General features: G+C 43.2%; 1 protein-coding gene across 1 annotated transcript in view; it reads left to right on the forward strand.

The window, feature by feature from the left end:
- Window positions 1-22257, forward strand: part of Syne2 (spectrin repeat containing nuclear envelope protein 2) — a 255798-nt gene that overhangs the window by 67309 nt on the left and 166232 nt on the right. Inside the window, exons 21-35 of the mRNA XM_051196009.1 lie at window positions 1162-1296; window positions 2369-2527; window positions 4515-4726; window positions 4876-4975; window positions 5698-5813; window positions 6573-6699; window positions 7803-7960; window positions 9863-10010; window positions 10818-11419; window positions 14273-14452; window positions 15416-15566; window positions 17928-18086; window positions 19173-19334; window positions 20471-20572; window positions 21607-21807. Of these exons, the coding sequence (XP_051051966.1) occupies window positions 1162-1296; window positions 2369-2527; window positions 4515-4726; window positions 4876-4975; window positions 5698-5813; window positions 6573-6699; window positions 7803-7960; window positions 9863-10010; window positions 10818-11419; window positions 14273-14452; window positions 15416-15566; window positions 17928-18086; window positions 19173-19334; window positions 20471-20572; window positions 21607-21807 (2712 nt within the window). The remainder of the gene's footprint in view (window positions 1-1161; window positions 1297-2368; window positions 2528-4514; window positions 4727-4875; window positions 4976-5697; window positions 5814-6572; window positions 6700-7802; window positions 7961-9862; window positions 10011-10817; window positions 11420-14272; window positions 14453-15415; window positions 15567-17927; window positions 18087-19172; window positions 19335-20470; window positions 20573-21606; window positions 21808-22257) is intronic.

Genomic DNA, 22257 nt, shown 5'->3' on the forward strand with positions numbered 1-22257 from the left:
CTGGGGAGGTGGCTCCATGGTTAAGCATACCTGTTTTTGCAGAGGACCTGGGATTGGTCCCTAGGACTTACATTGGGCATCTCACAATTGCTTGTAATTCAAGTCTCAAGGGATCTGATGCCCTCTTCTGTCCTCCACAGGCTCCTGCATGCATATGATTACATGCAGACAGAAAGACAGATACACTTATGCATAAATTTTAAAAATTAATGAAAAAAAAAAAAACAACAGTTGAGGGTCCTAGGTGAGCAAAGAGCATCAGCTTTCGTCCCATTTCCTTCTCCCTGGCGTCTTCCTCTTGGAATTTGAGACCACAGGTTCTCTGTTTTAGAGACTGTTTAGTGAAGATATATTTTCATCATCTAAGTAAGTCCATGCCCGGCTGTGTCCTACCCTGACACCCTTGTCCGCAGTGGTGTGAGATAGTGGAAATTCACACCAACATGACTGCAATTTTCAGCTCACAAATATAGCCGTTATCAAAGAAGCTGTGTAGAGAAGGGCCCCAGGGTTGTGTCTGCAGTAGGTGCTTAATAAATGTGTGCTGTGTGAATGAACAAGTCTCTACCCTGTGTCATTATCTTCTCCAGAATCCACCCTTCCTCCTCTGGTAGATTTTCAGCCCTTCTCATAAGCTTCCCTATGTATTTTTTTGTTCTATCATCAACTGTCATTACCTAGGCCAGTTTCTGCTCTCAGAAAGCGTGGCCCTAGAGGAGGAGCAGATGCAGGTCCAGCAAGCCTATTTATTGCAGCTCTTTCCCTGGCATGAGGCCGCCTGTCTGTGGACTGGCCTTGGGCAAGACTTTGAATTGATGGTGAGGTGAAGTAATGGTGCCTCCTGGCTACCTAGCATTGCTCATGCACAGTATTAAATATTTGCCACATAAATCCTGCGTGAAATTTTTGCTTCATTGTGTGCTAATTTTTTTGTATAATTTAGAATGTCAAATAGGTAAAGACCTTTTAATAAAACATACTTTGTAATCTTTTTGAAAGAACTCAAGGTACGGAGATAGGCCATCAGCTTCAACTTACCAAAATAAAATTCCGGATTGTCACGGTCACCTTCCCTTCTGGTTTTCCCTGTGAAAGATGGACCGAATTAGCTCAAAGAATCTGGCAATATGACCAGGTTTTCATGATTTTTTTTTTTTTCAGGAAGCATTGGAGATTTTTCATACCAACAGTCTGGCCAAGTATCTACAAGCTGTTGAAGAGCTGAAGCATCATGCTCCAAGTGATGCGAAGTTGCGCCTAGAAGAGCAGTGTCGAGTCGCATGTGCCAAGTGGGAGGTGAGGGCAGCATGGACCTTGGGCTTGTGGCTCCAGTGCTGGGCCTGCAGTCCTTGGAGCCATTCCAGTCTTCCTCTGTCTACTCCATGATGTAGTTAGAGGTGCCGGTTCCCAGGCTCAGCCTTAACTGGTGCCTGCCTCAACCAGGGATAAAGCTTTATAGACCTGAGGGCAACTGGAGGAAGAAGAGGAGAGCCTGAATGTGCACAGCCTTTCCCCCCATTCATGAGTAATTCACTAAACAACACAGCATAGCAGCTGTTTGTATAGCATTTATATTATGTTAAATTATATGTAATCTAGAGATGACTTGCAGTTTAATAGAGGTTGTGAGGTAATATGCAAATACTATGCCGCTTAATCATAAGGGACTTGGATTTTAGTATCCCCAGCAAGGAGTGGGTTCTGGATCATGGAATGTCTATGTAACTGAATAAACCTCTTTTAATGATTTTTCCTGAAAATTTATTTTTGGTTTGTAGCCTTGGCTGGCCTGGCATTCACTCTGTAGACCAGGCAAGCCTTGAACTTGCAGAGATCTTTCTGCCTCTGTTTTCTGAGTGCTGGCACTAAAGGTGTGTGTCACCAATAAGGTATTTTTTTTTAGACAGGCTTCTAGTTTAGAGCAGTTTTCACTTCAAGGAGTCATGGTAGAAATAGTTTAGAGAGTTCTAGTGTAGGGATTTCTTTGTCCCAGCGAGTGAGCCAGAAGAAGGTGACCTATTCACTAAAGCCTGAGCTTCCTCAGATTCAATGCTTTCTGTCCTCTTCAGGACCCCGTCCAGGACATGTACATCTGTCTGTTATGTCTCCTTATCCTCAGATATGTCTTTTAAATGTATTTCCCCCAAGTCTGTAGCATCTCTTATTTCCCCAACAGCATCTTTCACAGTTTAAACATTTTTAGTTGTTACAAAGAAAAAAAAATAGGGTTATGGATCTGGGGTGATGGATGAATGAGCACGTTGGGCAAGCTTTGTTTCCTTTTGTTTCTATGGCCATTTGTTGTAACTAGAAAGAGAGTTCAGTTTGTTGTCTTCTGAGGATTAAAACACTCCTTTGTTGTTTGCAGCCTCTCCATCATGAAATTTCTTTGTATAAACAACAACTGAAGATAGCCATGAAAGAAGGAAAGCTTAGAGACAATATTGCAAGACTTGAAAAGCAAATAAATAAAGAGAAGAAGCTTCTCCGCCGAGGGAAGACCAGGGGCCTCATCCAGGAGCACGAGGTAAAGTCGCCTCATGCCCATTGCTGTCTATCGTGGTCGCTGGGTAGCCACGGTGTAGGTTCATGGCCTAGGAGTGGCTGTGCTGTGGAGATCATTTTAGCCTGCTCATTTCCGTGGACCAATGAGTGTGTGGTCTGGGCTCTAACCTGACTGTGTGGTTTTTACCCATTTGAAGTGAGGAACCCCAGCCACCGTTCTTGTCTCATCTGTCATTCATGATGGCTGGGGACCCTCTGTCCCTGAAGCTGGTCATAACTGTCTCAACCATTGCTGTAGTACAGACGGTTTTTGTCAGGAATGGGGTCCTTGAAAGTAGAGCTTGGTGAAAATAAACCATTGAGTCCTAGAGGAACTTGGGGGCCATGCTGATGATCATGTTTTAGTCTCCAGCCTCTCTGATTGGATTGCCCATAGTGCTGAGTCCTCTTTTCTTTTTAACTGTCAACCTCTGTGACTCTCACAGTGTTATTCTTCCATGCACAGATGTATAGAAACCTATATATGATGATTATGTAACATGACATATACATACATAGGTTGAAAGGGAGCTATAATTTTACTATATTTACAATTTCCCCATTTTCCTCTTTTCCTGAATGTTTCAGTTTTTGGAAGGGATCGTCTATATTTTTCACTACTTTCATCCATCCATCTGAAGTATGCATCTGTTTATGTGCCTATGTTTCTCCCTAGCAGGCTTCCCCTGATTGGTAGGCATCACAAATGTCCTTCAGGGGCCTCAGGTTCTTCTAGAATGGAACCAGTAACCTCACCTCTCAAACTTTGCTCCCTCCTCTCCTTGCATCTTGGTTATGAATGGCTTTGGCTTTGCTGTCTCAGCAATCTTCACACACACACACACACACACACACACACACACATACACACACACACACCACTCACACACCCGCACTTCACTGTAGCCTCAGCTACTGAGCAGCTTAGTTCTGTTAGTCCAGCCACTTCTCTTCCATCCATCATGTTGCCCCTCCCTTATTTTGTTAGGAAGAAAATGGCTTCATCATCTTTCACCATAACAGTTTACTGTTTTGGGGTTGGGGACAGTGCTGGCGATTGAAATCAGAGGCATTATGCACATAAGACGGTCACTCTGCCAATGCAGCGATGTCCCCAGTCCCTAAAACTAGCCTGCGAAGCACAGATCCCATTTTATTGAGCCTCAGTGGTAGATCTCGCTCCTCTCCAAGGACAGCCCCAATCTCTTTAGAAGGCTCCAGGACGTGTCTCTCTCTTAGGCTGAGGACTCTAATGGCAGCAGTGGGCCTGTGCTCTGAGAACATTTACTACCTGTCATCTTCCGTCACTGGTGGATATGACTTCTCTGTGATGGCTTTGTGTTGATTGTCACCTTGACAGAAGCCGAGTTAGCTGGGAGATGGGTTTCTGGGCATGTCCGTCGGGGGTCATCTTGACTCGCAGGGGATCCCAGACTATTAAGTGAAGGGAGTGAGCTGAGTGCTAGCTTGCACCCATCCTTCTGTTTCCTGATTGTGGGAGCCCTGTGAGCACCTGCTTCCAGCTCCTCCTTCCTGACTTTCCTGCTGTGACAGACTGTGCTTGGAACCCCGAAATGAACTAAACCCTTCCTCCCCGAGTTCCTCTCATCAGGGTGTTTGACTATATCCACAGGAAGAGAATCTAAGCCAGTCCTCCAGTCACCCTTAGAGCTACTGGTCCCTCTCACATCCAGCTCAGACGGCTCCCTCTGTGAAGTGCGAAGGTGGAGGTGTGCTCATGGCATCATAATGTTACAGACCATTAATTTTCATGTCAGTTACTGAACTGGGACTCTTAGGATTGACTCCCATCTCACTATACTCAACTCAGAGCACACTGTCAGAGTCACACACATACACAAGACACAGACACAGACACAGACACACACACACACACACACACACACACACACCCCTGGAGTTTCTGATCCTCAGCTGAAGTCCAGATTGTGCTTTCTTCTCTCCGGTAGGCTTGCTTTTCTCCGGAAAGTGTTGTGTGCCAGCTAGAACACCACATGGGTGTCTTGAGGGTGCTGTGCGAAGAGCTGACTTCACCAGAGAGTCAACAGGAACTAAGGAGAGCACTTGGAGATTACGAAAAAAAGATAGAGAGACTTGTGAAGAGTGCTTCCGAGATTCACGCCACCCTGCAGTCCTCCCAGGCAGGCGCGCTGAAGGAGAGGTTCGTACCTTATAAGAAGAGTGATGCCTCTGAGCAAAGCCAGAAGAAGCCTTTGCACAATCAAATGACATTAAATATACTTCATGCTTTCTAAGGTCCATATTGCCCCCCCCACTCTATTTTAATATGCAATCACGATTCCTTCCTAGGGGTGCCTTGACCACAACTGAGAACGGCAGCAGGGATGCCCACCACGAGGCACCAATTGAGACACCAGAGAACCAGCTGTCAACTGAAAAGGTGTTAAATGTGGGTGATATATTTCAAAAATAAACTCAATGTAGAAGGTTAAGTGTATCCAGTTCTCATGAGGGCTGGCTTAATTATCTGATTGTTTTCATCAACTAAGATTTCCTACTTTACAAAATACAAGGAAGGCCACTCCTCAGAGTTAGAATGATGCCAGTCGCAACTTCAGTGTGCTTAGCAATCTTCCGAGAGTACCAACAGTTGCCCCACACAAATTCTGAAAACAAAATGTGTCTGCTGCTGTTGAGGTTGGATGAAGCTAACCGTGGTCTTCCCATGGAACCCCATGTTGCTGTGATGAACGGGGTCATTTGCCTTCTCAGTAGAATGTGTCTTGTCTCCCTTGGGAACCGAATTTGTAAAATTGTTGAAGGTAGAGAAACTGGCATTTACTATATGGCGCAGTGCAGAGTGCCAGGCAGCAGGTGTTGGGAAGGAATGACCAATGCCCGTTTTCAGGGCTGTTGCTTTTGACTGAGCCATAAGGTCTGAAGCAGAGTCAGCATCGGGAGCCTGGCTTTACCAGTTAGAAGGCCACAGTCATCCTAGTCAGTGTCCTCTGACCCGTGAGAAGGTTTTGCTGTGAGCGGGGACATCTCAGGGACTCATATTCTCTCCTGATTTTGATATAAAGAACCAACAGCACGTCTCCGAGCATTACGTTCTCCTGACATGTGAATGGGTTTAAGGTGTTGTCTTTACTCTTTTGCGCATTTGCTTAGGCAATGGACCCCGTTCAGAATTTTAGCCAGACACCAGAATTAAAGCCTCAGCAGGATGGAAGTGCTGTGGAGAAGGAAGGAAAGGATTGCAGCGCACTAAGTGACTTATGGGAGAGGTAACTTCTTTTTAAGCAGTGGGATCCTTTGAAGCTCTTTGACCAGTGTTGTGTAGTTTACACACACACACACAGATACACACACACACACACACACACACACACACACACACACACACGTATATGTATATATACATGTAGTTATTTGTGTGTGTATTCTCCCACTACAGGTTGTGGGTATTCAACTCGTGTCAATTGTGCTTGGTGACAGGCACCTTTAACCACTAAGCTATTTTACCATTTAGCTTTTATTAGTTATTTCAAAGTTTATTTGACATTAAGCTTTTTAACACTTACTCATTCATTTGTGATGTGGGTGTGTGAGTAGGTCCAAGTGTGTGGAAACAGAGAACAGTTTATAGGAGTCCTTCGATCCACCATGTGGGTCCTGGGGATGAAAATGAAGTTACCAGGCTTGGCCACAGGTGCCTTTGCTCACTGAGCCATTTTACCCACCCACGTTATGTGTGTTTAAAACTTGTATTGTTCTTCCGTTGCAATTTTGGCATGTGGTCCTAATTTAAGCAGAAATTCATTGGGTATTTCTGTATGCACAATTGGTAGTACTTTTAAAATATCTTTGTCTTATTTTAAAATTAATGTTTTGGATTTATTTAAATGTTTGGTTTGCAAGCAAGTGGGTTTCACTGTCTTTTTTTTTTTTTTAATATACAGCGTATGTATGTATCTCATTATACTCTGCCCAGCTCCACTGCCCCTCCCCCATACTAAGCAGTGTTGCACTTAATTTTCCTCCAGGTATGATACACGGAGAGAGATTCTTGAACAGCACCTGCAAGACAACAAATCCAGGCTCGAGTCTGACTTTCCTAGTGATCGTGATAGGAGCAGTGCTTGCCTGCAGGGTAAGCTGGCTGATCTGCAGGTAATTTCTGAAAATATTATCAAGAGCATCTGCTGCTCTTCTACAGGACGGAGGTTCAGTTCCCAGCATCCATGTCAGGCAGCTCATTACCTTCTGTAATCCCTGCTCCAAGTGATCTGATCTTGCTCTCAGAATTCTGACTTTTTGTCTTACACAGCACCTCTCTCTCTCTCACACACACACACTCTCTCTTTAAAAGAAAAAAAACCAATAAAAGGAATTCAAATAGTACAGAAGCACACATGTTTAATTATAAGATATAAATTAGTTCCACTCACCTTCCTTTGACATGGTTTCACTCTGTAGACCAGGCTGGCCTTGACCTTACAGCTCAATCTGCCTCTGCCTTGTGAGTGTCGGAATTAAAGGTGTGTGCCACTGTTCCTGTCCTTTCATTGATTTCTTCTATCTAGAAACTTGGATCATTCCAAGGTTTCTTTGAGTTTAGACTGTAAAAATTTTCTGCTTAGAGAAAGTAGAGTACCTGTTATTTCATGCGTGTGCATGTTTGTGTGCATGTGTATGTGTGTGTGCATCTGTTTGTGTTTGTATATGTGCATGTTGGGGGTAGGTGTGTATGTATGTGTACACATGTGCTTGCCCATGCATGTGAAGTCCAGAGGCCAGCATCATGTGTCTTCCCTAACACTCTCCATGTTATCTTTTGAGTCGGGGTTTCTCACTAACCCTGGAGTTCCTAGAACACTCCTCCCTGAGTTTTTCTGTCTCCGCCTCCCAGTGCTGAGATGGCAGACATGTAGCCCGTACACAGCTTTTTACCTGAGTGGTGGGGATCCAAACTCAGTTCCTATGCTGTGTGGCAGGCATTTCACCAACCAAGCCATTTCTATAGCTCCTGTGTGCACATAGGACAGAACTCAGGTTGTCAGGCTTGGTGACAGCTAGCCCTATCTTGATCTTTCTTCCTGATCCCTGAATGTGTGTTAGATACCATTGTTCCCCATAGGATGGTTCATTTGTGGATGGTTGACAGATATTACAAACACATTTTCATGTGGAACATTGTGTTTTGTTTGAGTGGGTGTCTCATTTTGTGAGCCTTTGACGGGTGACTTGACACACTGACTCATCGTTTCACGTAGGTCTTAAGGGCGGACACTGAGACTTGCTGGGATGACTTTGAAGTCACATCTCTGAATTTAGAAAGTCTGGTGAGCGACACGGAGAAGCCTGCACTGGCCCAGGCCAGACATTTACTAAAGGAAAAAGAACACGCATTTCAGAGGCGTCTGAACCCCAGGTACATCTCAGATTTGCTAACCCCAGACTGATGCGTTGTTAAGTGTGTGAGTCATCTTCAGCAATGTCACTAGACTATAAAATTTCAGGTAGTTGTCACAACTCAACAAGAAGATTGTCCTGTTTACTTTGTGAGGGAAAAGGTTGGTTTTGGCCCAATCTTCAGAGGCTGCAGACCCTGGGTGCCTGGTTCTGTTGTTTGGGGCCATGGCTGTAGAGAAGGTCATGGTGGGTGTGCATGGCAGAGATACCTGCTCTGGCCAGCATCTGAGAGCAGATAGAAAGAGAAAGGGGCTGGAGTCCCCCATCCCCTTCAGGGTCATTTCCAGTGACCCCCACTGATCTAACTTCCTCCCACTAGGTCCCATGTACTAATAATGGTTTTTCCCACCATGACCCGGTTTGCACCAAGCCAAGGCCAAGTTGCTAACACCTGGGTCTTTGATTACCAATAAGGAAGCAGATACCAAAGGAGGTTATGTAATCCAGCTAGAGGCTCAGGAGGAACCTGAGGTCTTTCTAGCTTCAAAGGCTAGATATGGACTTCTCTGAGTTGCAACCTTCCGGGGCATTGGCTTCTTCATTTCTAAAATGGTAGTGGTGTTATTGTCCTACATAGAACCCAAGAGTGTGGGGGCTGGGAAGACTGCTCAGCTGCTAGACTGGCTACTCATCTAGAGGACCCGATTCTATTTCCAATACCTACATGGCAGCTTACAGCTTTGTGGAACTCAAGTTCCAAGGAACCCAACACCCTCTCCTGGATTCAGTGGGTACCAGAAATGTGCATGTCGCACATACATACTTGTAGACAAATCACCAATAAATAAATAAATAAATAAATAAATAAATGAATAAATAAGGTTGGGGTATGTGTTCCCAGGACATATCCCCCATCTTACAACGGCAGCAGCCAAGACTCCGTGTGTTACACATAGTGATGTTTTAAATTATTATCAGTTGGAGCCTATTTGTTGGACCCCATTTGTTTCCATACCTTTGAAAAGCAATTATACTTGTAATAAGAACATGTGACAATTCCACAGTTACAATAGAATAATTTGAGGTTTATTAGTCCCTACGTCCAAGTTAAATTTCATTTCTATTCTTGTATTTCAAAGAAGAAAGTTTTATGTTTTCAAAATGTTTAGTATGCTTAAACAACAATTTTCCATTCTGTGTGGCGTCTATTAAGCTATATGGAATGTTTAGGTGCTGAAACTTGTTGAAGAGTAGGGGAGGAATGGTGATTCGTGACATCGGAGAGGCCCAGGTGGTAGAGAACTAAGTGATACACACAGCCTCGCTTCCTGCCCTAAGCACCATGTAGTGGATGGGATACTGCACACCTGTAACTCTAGGGTTTGGGATTAGAAGTTTAAAGTCACCCTGGCTACACAGCAAGCTCAAGGCCAACCTGGGCTACATAAGACCCTGTCACTACAGAAGCAAGTTGGAGCTGTCCCAGGCCACCGGGATGATAGTCAACCCAGGTGTCTCACTAAATAAATGTTTGAATGAAGGAATGGTGTGTTTGTTTGTGTACTTGGATACATTTTCTGACATTTTATTTTAAATTTTGATTTATCTTTATTTTAGCACTGAGGATAAAATGCAGAGCTTCATGGTTGCTGGACAGGCAATTTACCACTGAGCCATCCCTGCCTGACATTTTTGCACTTTGGACCTGTGGGTTTGGGTTTTAATGTGATGGCAATACACACACATACACACACACACACACACACACACACACACACACACACACACACACACACACACACACACACATACATATCTGGGTAACCATTTCCTTCTTTTGACTAAATAACAGTATTAGCATGTTTTTGTAGGATAGCCTTTTACTGTCTTCCCATCGTGTCTGGTTTGTTTTACCCCCCAGAATGGAGTCACTGGAGATGGCCCTGCAGATTGCATTGCCCCTGGAGAAGGAGTGTGCTCTCCTTTGTGGACCCCGCCTGCCCTTCTGTACAGTGGCTGTCCAGGACCTGCATCCTGTGGAGGTCGATGGCATCCATCAGAACCTACGGGTGAATACATTCTCAGAGTGTATTTACAAGATCTTCAGTTCCTTAGAGATGCTCAAAGATTAACTTTTTTTTTTTAAATCATAGAGAGATTTAGAGCATAAGTCATGCTATAAATACTTTAATAATTTATATTTGTTATTCATCTTATTTCTTCTATTCCTTGAAGTTTAGAGGTAGGTACCAAGGAGTAAGTAAAGGGATGTTTTCTTTGAATTCAGAATAAAGCCTTTCTTGGAAATGTCTTCAGTGGCTAAATTTCTAAACACTGAAGCTGGCATATTCTTCACTTTACTTATTCCTGATCCCATTTTAAGTACTTCTGCGACGATAGACAGGTCACTTCACTGTTGGTCTGTTACTATGTTCTTTGAAGCAGTAGATCTAAGCATCTGTTTTCTTGGGGAACTCAAGCATGAGGAAGGTGTTAGATAAAGAAAGAGTTGGCATTGGCTCATTCGCCATTGAAATGTTTCCTGATTCTAAGACATTCGGCTTTGGTTAAACTCAGGAACATTTTTGTAGATCAAATCTAGTCATCGCTTTGTTTTGTCTTAGTTTTTGCCCTCTCTTTGTGTGTGCACGGGGGAGGGGGGGTTGTGCAGAGACAGATACAGACAAAGAAACAGAGACAGAAAGACAGAGATGAGAGAGGGGGGGAACCAGAGAAAGAGAGAGAGAGAGCGTGCGCATGCACACAGTGAGTGCACACACACAGGTACTCATGCATGTTTATGGTGCATGAGATTCAGTCCAGGGCTTCCCTTTCTCTTTTCATTGTTTTTGCTTTGTTTTACTTCTTAACTTTAGGATATCCGAGATTCCATAGCACAGCAGATGAGAATATGTGCCAATTTAGAGGAGCCGAGTGACTCTGTACCAAGGGACTTACACACACTAGATCAGTGTGCAATCCAGGATATTGTGTTGAAATGCAGACTCCAGTTGGAGACCATGAACCAGAAGGTGGAGATGAGTGAAGCTGGCCTGGAGGCTCTGGAAGACTTTTTGGCTTCTCTGAGAGCAGTGAAGCTCTCTGCTGAGCACTCTGCAGACCCGCCTACCTCCAGTGCACTGGAGGGTACTCCAGCAGTGAGAACTGTTGAGCAAGACATTCTCCTGGTGACAGAGAAGGCCGGACCTTTGGATGAACGCTTGAGGATGCTCGGCATAAACGTTAAAGATGCCAAGGGAGGGGAGAATACCACCTGTGAGAAACTTCTTGGTGCTTTGTCAGTAAAGTTCCCAGACTCGCATGGTCAGAGTAAACAGGAAGGACTCACCAAGGACAAGACATTATTGGATGCCTGTAGTTCCAAAAATCATGAGCTCTTTAAAAATATTCAAGACATTCAGAATCAGATCAGTAAAATTGGTCTTAAGGACCCCACTGCACCAGCTGTGAAGCATCGGTAAGAACCGTGTCACCCAGTGACACTTGATGCATTTTCAAGCACTTCTGGGTCTTTCTGTGTCATCACTCTCACTATTCAGTGTTCTGCATTCCTTCAACAGATTGTTGACAAAAATTTACTTATTGATAAAGATCCTCTACAAAATGTTCATGCCCCTCTTCCCCCAGTGTGTCCTTCCTGCTGCACATGGGAGAAGCCGAGTGAGACATGGGTGAAGGACATGAGTTACTTTCTTGGTCCTTCATTCTCCTCTGTTTGCATTGTGGCATTCCCTTAAGGGTGAAAACCTAGCAGGTCCCAGGAAGTTATATATGCCTCAGTCGCTCATCTCAGTTATCTTGTGATAACATACTGACAAAGGGGAACCCACAGATATTGGCTCACGTTCGGGAGTTAAGTAGGTCATGGCTGGAAATACTTGCCTTGGCTGCTCAAGGCAGCTGCTAACTGTAATCAGGAAGCAGAGAGCCACAGATATCATTGTTTGAGTCACTTTCTTCTTGATTCAGTACAGGAACCCCAGACCATGAAATGATGCTGCCCACAATTAGTGTGGCTCTTCACTCCTCAGTTGCTCTAGTCTAGACCAATGTAGTGTGAAGGAATTCTTGGTCCTTTCTAGTTGACAGTGTCAGCCATTACAAAATGAAAGGAAGCATGACCAAAGGCCACGTGCCATCACATGTCCTTGCACTTCCTTAGTTCCTTGGTGGTCTCTTGCTCTCCCCAGGGGCTTAGAATAGCACTGAGTTTAAAGAGGCCTTATGGGAACTGAGTGAGGTTGGTGACATACAAGCCATTTTTATTTCAGCATTCAGAATATGGCTGCCCGATCAATTGTGAACACTGAGGCATTAGTACGAGTTACTCTTGTGGAACCTTTCTCTTCTTAATAAATAGTCCAATCACACTCTATCATTTTAGCTTCTCTCACTTGATGGCCTCTTCAGAGTTTTTTTTTTTTTTTTTTTTTTTTTGTTTTGTTTTTTTAGCTCACCCACTTCCCTTAATATAAATAAGCTCCTCCCTCCAAATTTCCCCCTCAGGCCCAATGAGACTTTCATCCCTACAGTGCTTCAGTATATAATGAGGTATTGCAATAATCATTTGTGTAGTTATCAATTCAATACACTTTAGTTATATGTTTGCCAAAAGTAATATATGAGTTAAAAGCCATATATAAATGACAGTTGTGTATTCATGTAGCTATGAATAGAACAAATAGATATTCCATGCCACATAGTTTAGGTATTGGGAATACTGCACTTACAAAATAGGCTGAACGTTCTAGACTCTTTTAGAGCTTACGACTAAACCTAAGTAGACAAAGCTGAGTAGGGAAGGAGGAAGAGAAAGGGTGGGTGCTCACTGTGAACAGAATATGTGCATCAATTACAACACAAGAGCAAACCTTGTGACTACCTGGGGAAGAGCCGTCCAGGCTGAGGGGTCCATAGTAGAAATCCAGGTATGAATGGGAAGAGAGGTAAGGATGTGAGACGGTACAGCACTAGGGGAGGGGAAGGGACTTGGGATGTCGTGGATGGGATGGGGCTTAACTCATATGGGGTTATGTTGTGACTTTCTTTGGCTTTCTCTTTGAGTGACCTGGATGTCATTAGAGGGTTAAGCAGCAGGAAATGATGTGGTTTAAACAGTAACTAGCTTTCTATGGCTGATATACCAAAAATAGACTCTGGGAGCCTAGGAGATGCTACCCATGTAAGGGAGGGATGATGGTATCATGGACCAGTGGTGAGGCAGAAAATGTTTAGATGCTATATAATCTCCAAGACTTGATCTGAGAAGCTAAAAGAATGGATTTACCATTAATGCGTGAGAAAGACTGACATTTTCCAGCTACCGAATGGCAGATCAGGTGTGCGTCCTTTTAGAAACAGGTATGAAGTACCCATTTGACCTTCTAATAGCCATCTCAACATGGCTCAAAGATGAGTAACGTCAGGAGAAAGGTCTGAGCTAGAGACGCACATTGGAGTCTTCAGTTGCTGTTTAACGTCATGAGGTTGACTGAAGAGTTTAGATGGCACGAGAAGAGGTCCACGCTGTACCTGCAAGGGCACTCTGTGTTAAGAGATCGGGGCAATAAGAAGAGCCAGCTGAAGATAGGGGACTCACGAGGATCAAGAGTGTGCTGGGAGCCTTACCCAGGAGGACGTGACCATCTGTGTGACAGGCTCCTGGCCAGTGGAGGAGGATGAAGGCCTAGATGGAGCTGTCATTTCCCAGGGGAAGGGTGCTGGGAGTCTCAGCTGCAGTTTGGGTGAATGAGTAAGGAGTGAAAGCTGCGAGCAATTGCAGTTCACGCTCATGCGATGGAGTTCTTTCTCCAGGGTTGGCTTTCAGGATAAACCCTTAGTGAAATAGTTCCTTTATGAATTGAGAGAGCTTTTTTTTTTTTTTTTTTTTTGTACACAAAGTGCATGATGTCCAATGTTTCCTCCTTGGTGCCCCACCCTTTCTTAGAGGCCTTGCCTTGTCTATTCATATCATGTGTTCATCACATGCACACACACGTTCTCTTTGTGTTTCCTCTCATATGCATGTACATACATATGTTCACCAAAAGAGAAAGTGTTATTGCTTATGGCTTTGTATATTTAATTAAAATGCCATTATTTTGGTAATGCGAGGAGCCCTCTGTTCTCTGTAATGCAGGAATAAATTCCTGTACTACTTATTCAGGATTTCCTTTGTAGTAGGAATATTTAATTTTGCCATTAATCTCATGGTGACAGAGAAATCACGTTCCTGCTTTTCCCATGGTTTTGTTGAATCAACTTGGTTGACAATTGACTAATAATTTTTTTTAAAAATTCCAATCTCAAGGAAAAAGTCATTACTCAGGCTAGATAAAGACCTCGATGGATTAGAGGAGGAGAAGATGCGTATACAAAAAATGGCTAATTCTCTCCCGAGATTCAAAGATGGCAAAGAGAAAATGGTGATTCAGCAGTGTGAAGACACAGCAGCCTTGTGGGACAGTACGAAAACTTCTCTCGCAGAGTGGTAAGGGAAACATTGCTTCTGAGTCTGAAAATGTGTACCTGGCATTCTGAAGGGTTTGTACTGGAAACGTGTCCCTGGACTTAGAGATGGGCAAACACAGGGCTTTATGCTGGAACTCACAGGCCAACATCTGTCACATGGAGCTCTGGCACCTCCTGACAGTGCCCACCGTTATGGCTGGGGCCACTTCCCTCCCTGTCTCATCAGGAAGCACATGACCTGTTTGCTGTGGGAACCCCTGAGCCACCATGTCCCTTCCCTTAAATCTTCCGACTGCTATGGTCTTTGAGCATGCCCTGTATTCAGATGGAACCTGTGTATAGGAAACCATGATAAAGCCCATCCATGGCATATGATCTAGTTTAATTTCATAGATCATAATGCCTTCTTTATAGCCCTAGGACCAATATAATACCGATTTATATTGGACCCAACTACCATGTTCACCAAACTGTTTTTCTTTCTGAAAAGGGCAGAGCTGAGAATGAGTGGAATACATAGTCCCATAAGTGGGTTGTGCAATAATTTGATTTAAAATAATCTCAGGTAATGTTATTGCAGTGCTGTCATTGCATTGGGTCTGGTGGTTGCTGAGACGAAATGCTAGTTCTGTCTGTCAAGGTGCAAATCCTGTAATCTTACATGTGTTACCATGTAATCTTATATATCTCCCCAGAGCTTGCATGTGTCGACATGTAATCCTGTATATCTCCCCAGAGCTTACATGTGTCGATATGTTAACATAATCAGAAGGTTGGAATCCGGTGGTTATTTGCTTATGCACTATTTGCTATGGCGTCATTATTGGTAATATAATCAAGCCCTGTGGAGCAGGAAAGTCCTCTGTGACTCGTGAGTTGTCATAGCACACACACACACACACACACACACACACACACACACACACACACACACACACGGCATTATTTTCAGGCTGTTTTCCCTCCTTTTTTTCCTGCATAGCCTTGAACAGTGTGGGAGTGTCCTGGAGATGTTAAAACAATATCAGAATTTTAAAAACAACTTGACAGCTTTGATTCAAAAAGAAGAGGCTATCATCTCCCAGCAGGCTTCCTACATGGGAAGGGACAACCTGAAAAAGAAGGTAGCAGAGGTGAGTCTACCTTCCGAGAACGCCGTCCTGCATGGCGACTTGGCTGATGGGCCCGAGAGGAACAAGACTATGATACGTCATCGTTGGAGCTTGCTTTAAAATAACTTAGTAGTGACTGTTCCACTAGGTATTGAGGAATTTATCCAATTTATCACCAAAGCTAAGAAGAAATCAGTTTCAAGTAGGTAGCAGGTCACTTCTATTTGGGCTTTAGTACTGGGGCTGTGGCTCCGTTCAGAGCCTGGAATCACCCGCTGCTCCCCTATAGGACTGCCAAGAGCTCTTGCCCCAGCCAGGGCTTTCACTGAAAAGAAGTCTGGGCTCTCATGCAGGCAGGAAAGATGACGATTATGGAAAACCCCTCTGTTGCAAGCAGACAAGGAGGGCATTACAATTCCCGTATTTTCTGCAAAGACGTGCCAGCCACATCCCCCAGTCGCCCATCTGTGTTGATAGCATCACTAATCCCAGCTCCATATGCTAAGGAGAAAAACAACTTTTGGACACTAGATGTCATTATTTTCTATGAATTTACATGGTTAGAAAGAAGTACACTGTACTAGTTACTCTGACTGTGCCTTTCCCAGTGGCTCATGAGCTTCAAGCTACAGGGCTGCCAAGCTGTCACAAGTATGTGTGACATGTAGTCTTCTTGATGTATTTGATTATTAGAAAGTAGTTTTATTAAACTATTTTTATATAGATTTTAATTAATTAGTTTTATGCAGAGGGCGTTTTGCCTCCATTTGAGTCTGTGCAACAATTTTATACCTAGTGGGTGCAGAGCAGTGGTTCTCAACCTGTGGGTCGTGACCTCTGGGATCTAATGACCATTTCATAAGGGTCAAACAGCACAGATACTTACATTACAGATTATAACAGTAGCAAAATTATACTTATATTTGATGGCTGGGGTCCACCATAGTATATGGAACTGTATTAAAGGGTCACAGTGTTAGGAAGGTTGAAAACTACTGCTGTAGAGGCTGGAAGAGGATGTTAAATCCCCTGGACCTGATGTTACAGGCAGCTGTGAGCCACTCTGTGGGTGCTGAGGGTCTAACCAGAGTCCTCCAAAAGAACCATCTCTCTAACCCCCTAAATTTCTTTATTTCTTCAGTGCAACTCAATGGAAATATATATCAGCCAAATTAGTTTTTTGAATTTTTATTTATTCTAAAATTGTAAAGATTTATTTATTTTATATGTATAGGTGTTTTGTCTCGTGGTATGTATGTGTACCACATGCATGCCTGGTGCCCAAAGAGGTCAGAAGAAGACAACGTTGGATCCCCTGGAACTGGATGGTTGTGAGCCAGCATGTGGACGCTGGGAACTGAACCTGGGTCCTCTGCAAGAGCAGCCACTCATTTCTATAGCCCCAGCCAACCAGATTTTTTTGGGCAACTTAGTCTTAGAATTACCAGCTCCCATGCCCCAGGGATACTGAGATCCTCAGGGAGAGCCTTTGTCTGAGACCCACTCGTCAGGCTGTTCCCCAGAGCTGTCCAATCTAATGGAGCCTTGTTGGGACGTTGGTTGTGTGATGTTGACCATGTGGCTGATTTCCTATCAGCCTTAATTGAAGGAGGTCACCAAGATTGGGAGCAGTTTTCCCAGTTCTGTCCAGCAGAGGAAGCTCTGACCTTCACTGGCCTCCACACCTATAAGAATCCCACTCCAATCTCGAGTGGACTGAAGGAGCCTGGAATCCTTGGTTCCTGGAGAATACAGCACATGCAGCCTCACAATCTTCTTGGACTTGAGTTCCAGTTCATGGTCCCTTGTGGTTTTCTTACACTAGTCTTTAAAATGGGAATTCCAGGGACTGGAGACATGGCTCAGAGATTAAGAGCAGTGGTTGCTCTTCCAGAGGTCCTGAGTTCAATCCCCAGCAACCATGTTGGCTCACAACCATCTATAATGAGATCTGATGCCCTCTTCTGGCATGCAGACATACATGCAGGCAGAACATAATACATAATAAATAAATAAATAAATCTCAATAAAAAAATCTAAATGACTGTCCTTTGGATAAACAGAACATTTCTACTTGAACTGTGGTCTCTTTTTTTGTTTTACATTTATTTATCTAGAGAGCACATGGATGTTGCAGAGCACACGTGATGGAAAACTTGTGGGAGGGGAAGTCATTTGTCCTTTCCCCTTGGGGTCCTGGGGGTCAGATGTAAGGCTGTGAGGCTTGGCAGCAAAATTTTGCCTTACTAATCCATCATCTTGTTGGCCCTTGTGATCATTTTTTTTGTTGAATAATAAAAAGTAGAATTGTTATTATAGTTGCCTGTTTATATATGTATGTTTTGAATATGTCAAAATGTATTTTTTTGCTTTTTTTTTCAGATTGAAACTGTCAAAGAAGAATTCAATGAACATTTAGAAGTTGTAGACAAGATAAATCAGATTTGTAAAAATCTACAATATCATCTAAATAAAATGAAAACCTTTGAAGAGCCCCCTTTTGAAAAAGAGGCTAATGCTATTGTGGACAGATGGCTGGATGTATGTGATAAGTTAACCAACTAAAAATTCTGTTTCATGACAAATTGATACTTGAGAGAGTATCTTTAGTATTCTTGTGACATTGAAAACTTAAGCTGTCATTCTTTGTTTAAAAAGGAGTATATTATTTATAACTTAGGAATTAATTTCATCTTAAAGTTAGACATTACTAACAAATAGAATTTCAATCTCCCAGATATTGTGTGTGTATACACACCCACGGGCACGTGTGTGTGCATGCATGCAAGCGTGTGTTTGTGCATGCCTCCCGACCTGTCTGCCACGTGCGGTGGTGTACACATATAATTGAAGCACTTGGGAGGTAGTGACAAAAAAAAAAGAAAAATCAGAAATTGAAGGCTAGCCTGAGCTGTGTGAATCTGTCTCAAAAAATAAAAATAGCCAGGCACGGTGGGTGGTATATCCTGTTAATAGAAGCACTTGGGTGGCAAAGGCATGCTGATCTCTGTGAGTTCGAGGCTAGTCTGGTCTACATAGAGTTGTAGGTCATTCAAGGCTTCATCATACTCAATGTATTGAAAATGAATTTGTCAACATGGTCTTCCATGCAGGATCTTGCTATTCAGCTGTATACTTGATGCATTTGTAGTTTAGTTTGCTATCTTTAAAAATGACAAAGTAAAAGTTTCCTGTATTTTCAGTTTAATTAATCAAATAATTTTGTTTGTTGAGACAAGGTCTTGCTATGTAGCCTAGGGTAGGTTTTAACTGACTATGGGCCAGGATGGCCTCAGACTTGCACTGGGACTCCTGCCTCAGTCTCCCCCAATGCCTGGATTAGAGCCATGGGCCACCATGCCCTTTTTTGAGACGGGGCCTCTTGTGGTACAGGCTGGCCTTGAACTCTTGAAGTGATCTTCCAGAGTTGCTCTGCTTTACATTTATGCTATAGCGGGTCAGCTGTGACTTTAAAGAGAGAGCAACATGATATATGAAAGTAATTTTTTTCCTTACGAATCAAACAAATTAGCTACTAAGGGCAGACTTAATTTTATTTCAAAACAAGAGAGTGAAACAGTGATCTGCACACCTGTGTTCATTGGTTTCGTTTCTACCTGACTGTAGATAAATGAGAAGACGGAAGAATACGGTGAAAATCTTGGGCGAGCACTGGCCTTGTGGGACAAACTTTTCAACTTAAAAACCAGCATCGACGAGTGGGCAGAGAAGATCCTTGGGAAGGTGGAGTCACATGAGCTGGCTGAGGAGGACAGAAAAAGGCTGGAGGTAACTCAACCCAGATAAGACAATAAGACAGGGGCTTTGTCTGCATGCCGCTGGTATCTTAATGTTGGGGCTGCTTCATTGCAGCAGAGCAGAAAATTCCAATGAAATAGCATATTTCTTTCTCTATCCCCTGAGAAGGCTCTGAACTCCATGGATGGCTTTGTGAAATCCAGGCAGATGTTTGCAGATTCACAGACACCCAAGGGCTGTGTGGACACAGTGACCTTGGGTCAGGAAAGATTATAACAAGAAGAGAGCTGGTTTTTAAACAGTGCTGATGTTTGGAAAGGACCTGAACTGCCTCTTTTAGTTGTGGGAAGAACTGTTTCTGCCTCTGGGTGAAGCTCAGAGGCAGAGTGCTTGGGGCTCTTGAGTTCGGCTTCTGACACCACAGTTAGGAATTCTTTCTAATTGCTTATTTGTTTATTGTCATTAATTTGTACAATGTCTGTCTAGATCGGAAAACACCTAAATACTGGCAGTTAAATGTGATTCAGTATAGTCTCAAAATATGTATATGTGTGTATCTAATGCTTCAAATCACATTGTCTCCCAAATTCTTGTATTTGTTTCAATTTTTAATGTATGTATTTTTTTTAACATGTTGGTAAAAGGTTTTAAAATGTGAGATTGATTTTATAGGATAGCATAAAATGAGGCCTCTCTAAGGGTCTTATAGATGTGTCCTAAATTATAGGTTATTTGAAAATGCAAAGTCAAGAATTATAAACAGCTAGCCTATGGGCCAGATTCCAAGCATGTGCTCATTCTGAATTTGTATAAGTCTGGCCAGGACACTGGCTATGCTTTTCAGCTGTGCACACAGCCTCAGGGTACAAGCCTTAATCTTGAAAGGAGACTGCTTCCTTTGGCTGTCATTTGCCTCATCCCTAAGGCACTTGAGTTTGTTACTTACCAGCAGGAAGTAGTTTGGAAAGAACAACGCCCAAATTCCCAAATATTGTCTATAAATGTTTGTTTTCATTTAAATGTACTTGGTTATATAAAAAAAAAAAAAAAAGATTAGGAGAAAAGCTACTTCAACTTCCTATACATCCACAATAATCATAGGTACTTGAAAGCAAGATGAAATAAAAGTATTTTTTCTTTAAAACAAAACAAAACTTCTGTTTTAGGAAGAGTTAAAAGTCCATGAAGAGCGAACTTCAGAATTTTCCAGAAGAATGACTGATATACAATTATTGCTTCAAAGTAATGAGAAACCACTTGAACTACAGGTATGGGAATTTTGATTCAAGCCGCAGTGGAAGATTCTCCATGCCTTCCCAAAACATAGTCCATACGTTCTGAATTGAAGTAGAAAATGAAATTAGACTGGTCGCTTCTTTACGTGCAATTAAAAATTTAAGGACCAGCATTGGCAGTCGTGCGGTCCACATTCAGCATATAATATTGTGCTCTTGAATCCTCTCCTCTCACTTTTTCTTGCAGGCCTGTTGTGAGGAGGAGAAATGAATGGTGACTATGTTCTCACATGAGGGGACAGTGGTCTCCTGTGTGCATGCAGGGAGGCGAATACGTCCTGAGTGGGTCTAGGGCCATTAACCGCTAGAGGCAGAAATTGCCTCAAGTGTGATTTTTCTGTTGTGTGAAGATATTTCTCTCAGTTACATTTGGATGAAGGGTCATAGTGTGTATACATGAGTTCTTGGGCAGGCTTTGTGGAAGGCATCTTGTAGTGTGGGCCATGTAGTGAGAGCAGATTTCAAAACAAAATAAGACTATTTAATGTTCTCTATACATTTTAATCTCATTTATGTATTTAGAAATATGTTTTCTCTCATGAGTGCCACAATAGTTCAGTTTGCTTGCTAGATACAATTTATTTGGGGAGAAGAATTCGAATTGCTGTCCTAGAAAATGTTGATTTCTGTGTATTTCCTTCTTCCCTCCCTCCTCCCTCCCTCCCTCCCTTCCTTTCTTTTTTTTCTCTGTTTTGTTTGTTTGTTTGTTTGCTTTTTTAAGATAGGGTATCTCCGTGTAGCAGCTAACCTGGAACTCACTCTGGGGACCAAGCTGGCCTTGAACTCAGGGACCCACCTCCCTCCAACTCCCTCATGTTGGGATTGAAGGCGTGCACCACCACACCCAGCCTTAGTTCTTGTTTCTTTTAAGGCAGTGATAAAGAATGATGTGATAAGAACATGTTTCACTGTGAGATGATGTGATGTCAGCTTGCTCTGTAATAAACAGTCGCCTGAGATCTGCTGAGATGGCTCCTTACTGCAGATGCCATGGGTTGTGATTTCAGGTCATGGAGTCCTCTGTCCTGAGCAAGATGAGAGATGTAAAAAGGTGTGTCACAGGAGAATCCAATAGCTACATGCCCAGTGGGAGCACAGCGGAGCTCAGAGAGGACCTGGACCAAGCCAAGACCCAGATGGGGATGACTGAGTCCCTCCTTAACGCCTTGTCTCCCTGCGACAGCCTGGAGATCTTCACAAAGCTTGAGGTATCACCCAGTTGCCCATCCCCTGTATTCAGGCCTATCCCTTTAAAATACATACACTTGGTGGTACTAGTGAGTAAACCTAGTTCATGTTGGCAAGTGGCCCCCCACCCCCACTACCACCACTGAGGTATCCTCCTCAGCCCTCTAACACCTTTAGTGATCTTGGCCTTCTATGGTTAGTGAAAATAGAGGGGGTGGGGCCGACTTCTAGGATGGAAGTGAGGGAGGGAGGCCAGCCAATGAGAAAGCTCAGCAAGTGTCCTAAGCCGGATGATCTGAGTTTAATCCACTGAACTCACATGACATTTCACATGGACACAATGGCACACATGTGTGTGACACACACACCAAATAGATAAATAAATGTAGAAAAGTAAACAGCATTGTACTATACATCAACTGTGAGATAGAAAGCAAGGTCACTCAATTGAAAATTGTTTGGACTTATAA

The sequence above is a fragment of the Phodopus roborovskii genome, unplaced genomic scaffold (assembly GCF_943737965.1).
Source record: "Phodopus roborovskii unplaced genomic scaffold, PHOROB, whole genome shotgun sequence".
Lineage (NCBI taxonomy): Eukaryota > Metazoa > Chordata > Mammalia > Rodentia > Cricetidae > Phodopus > Phodopus roborovskii.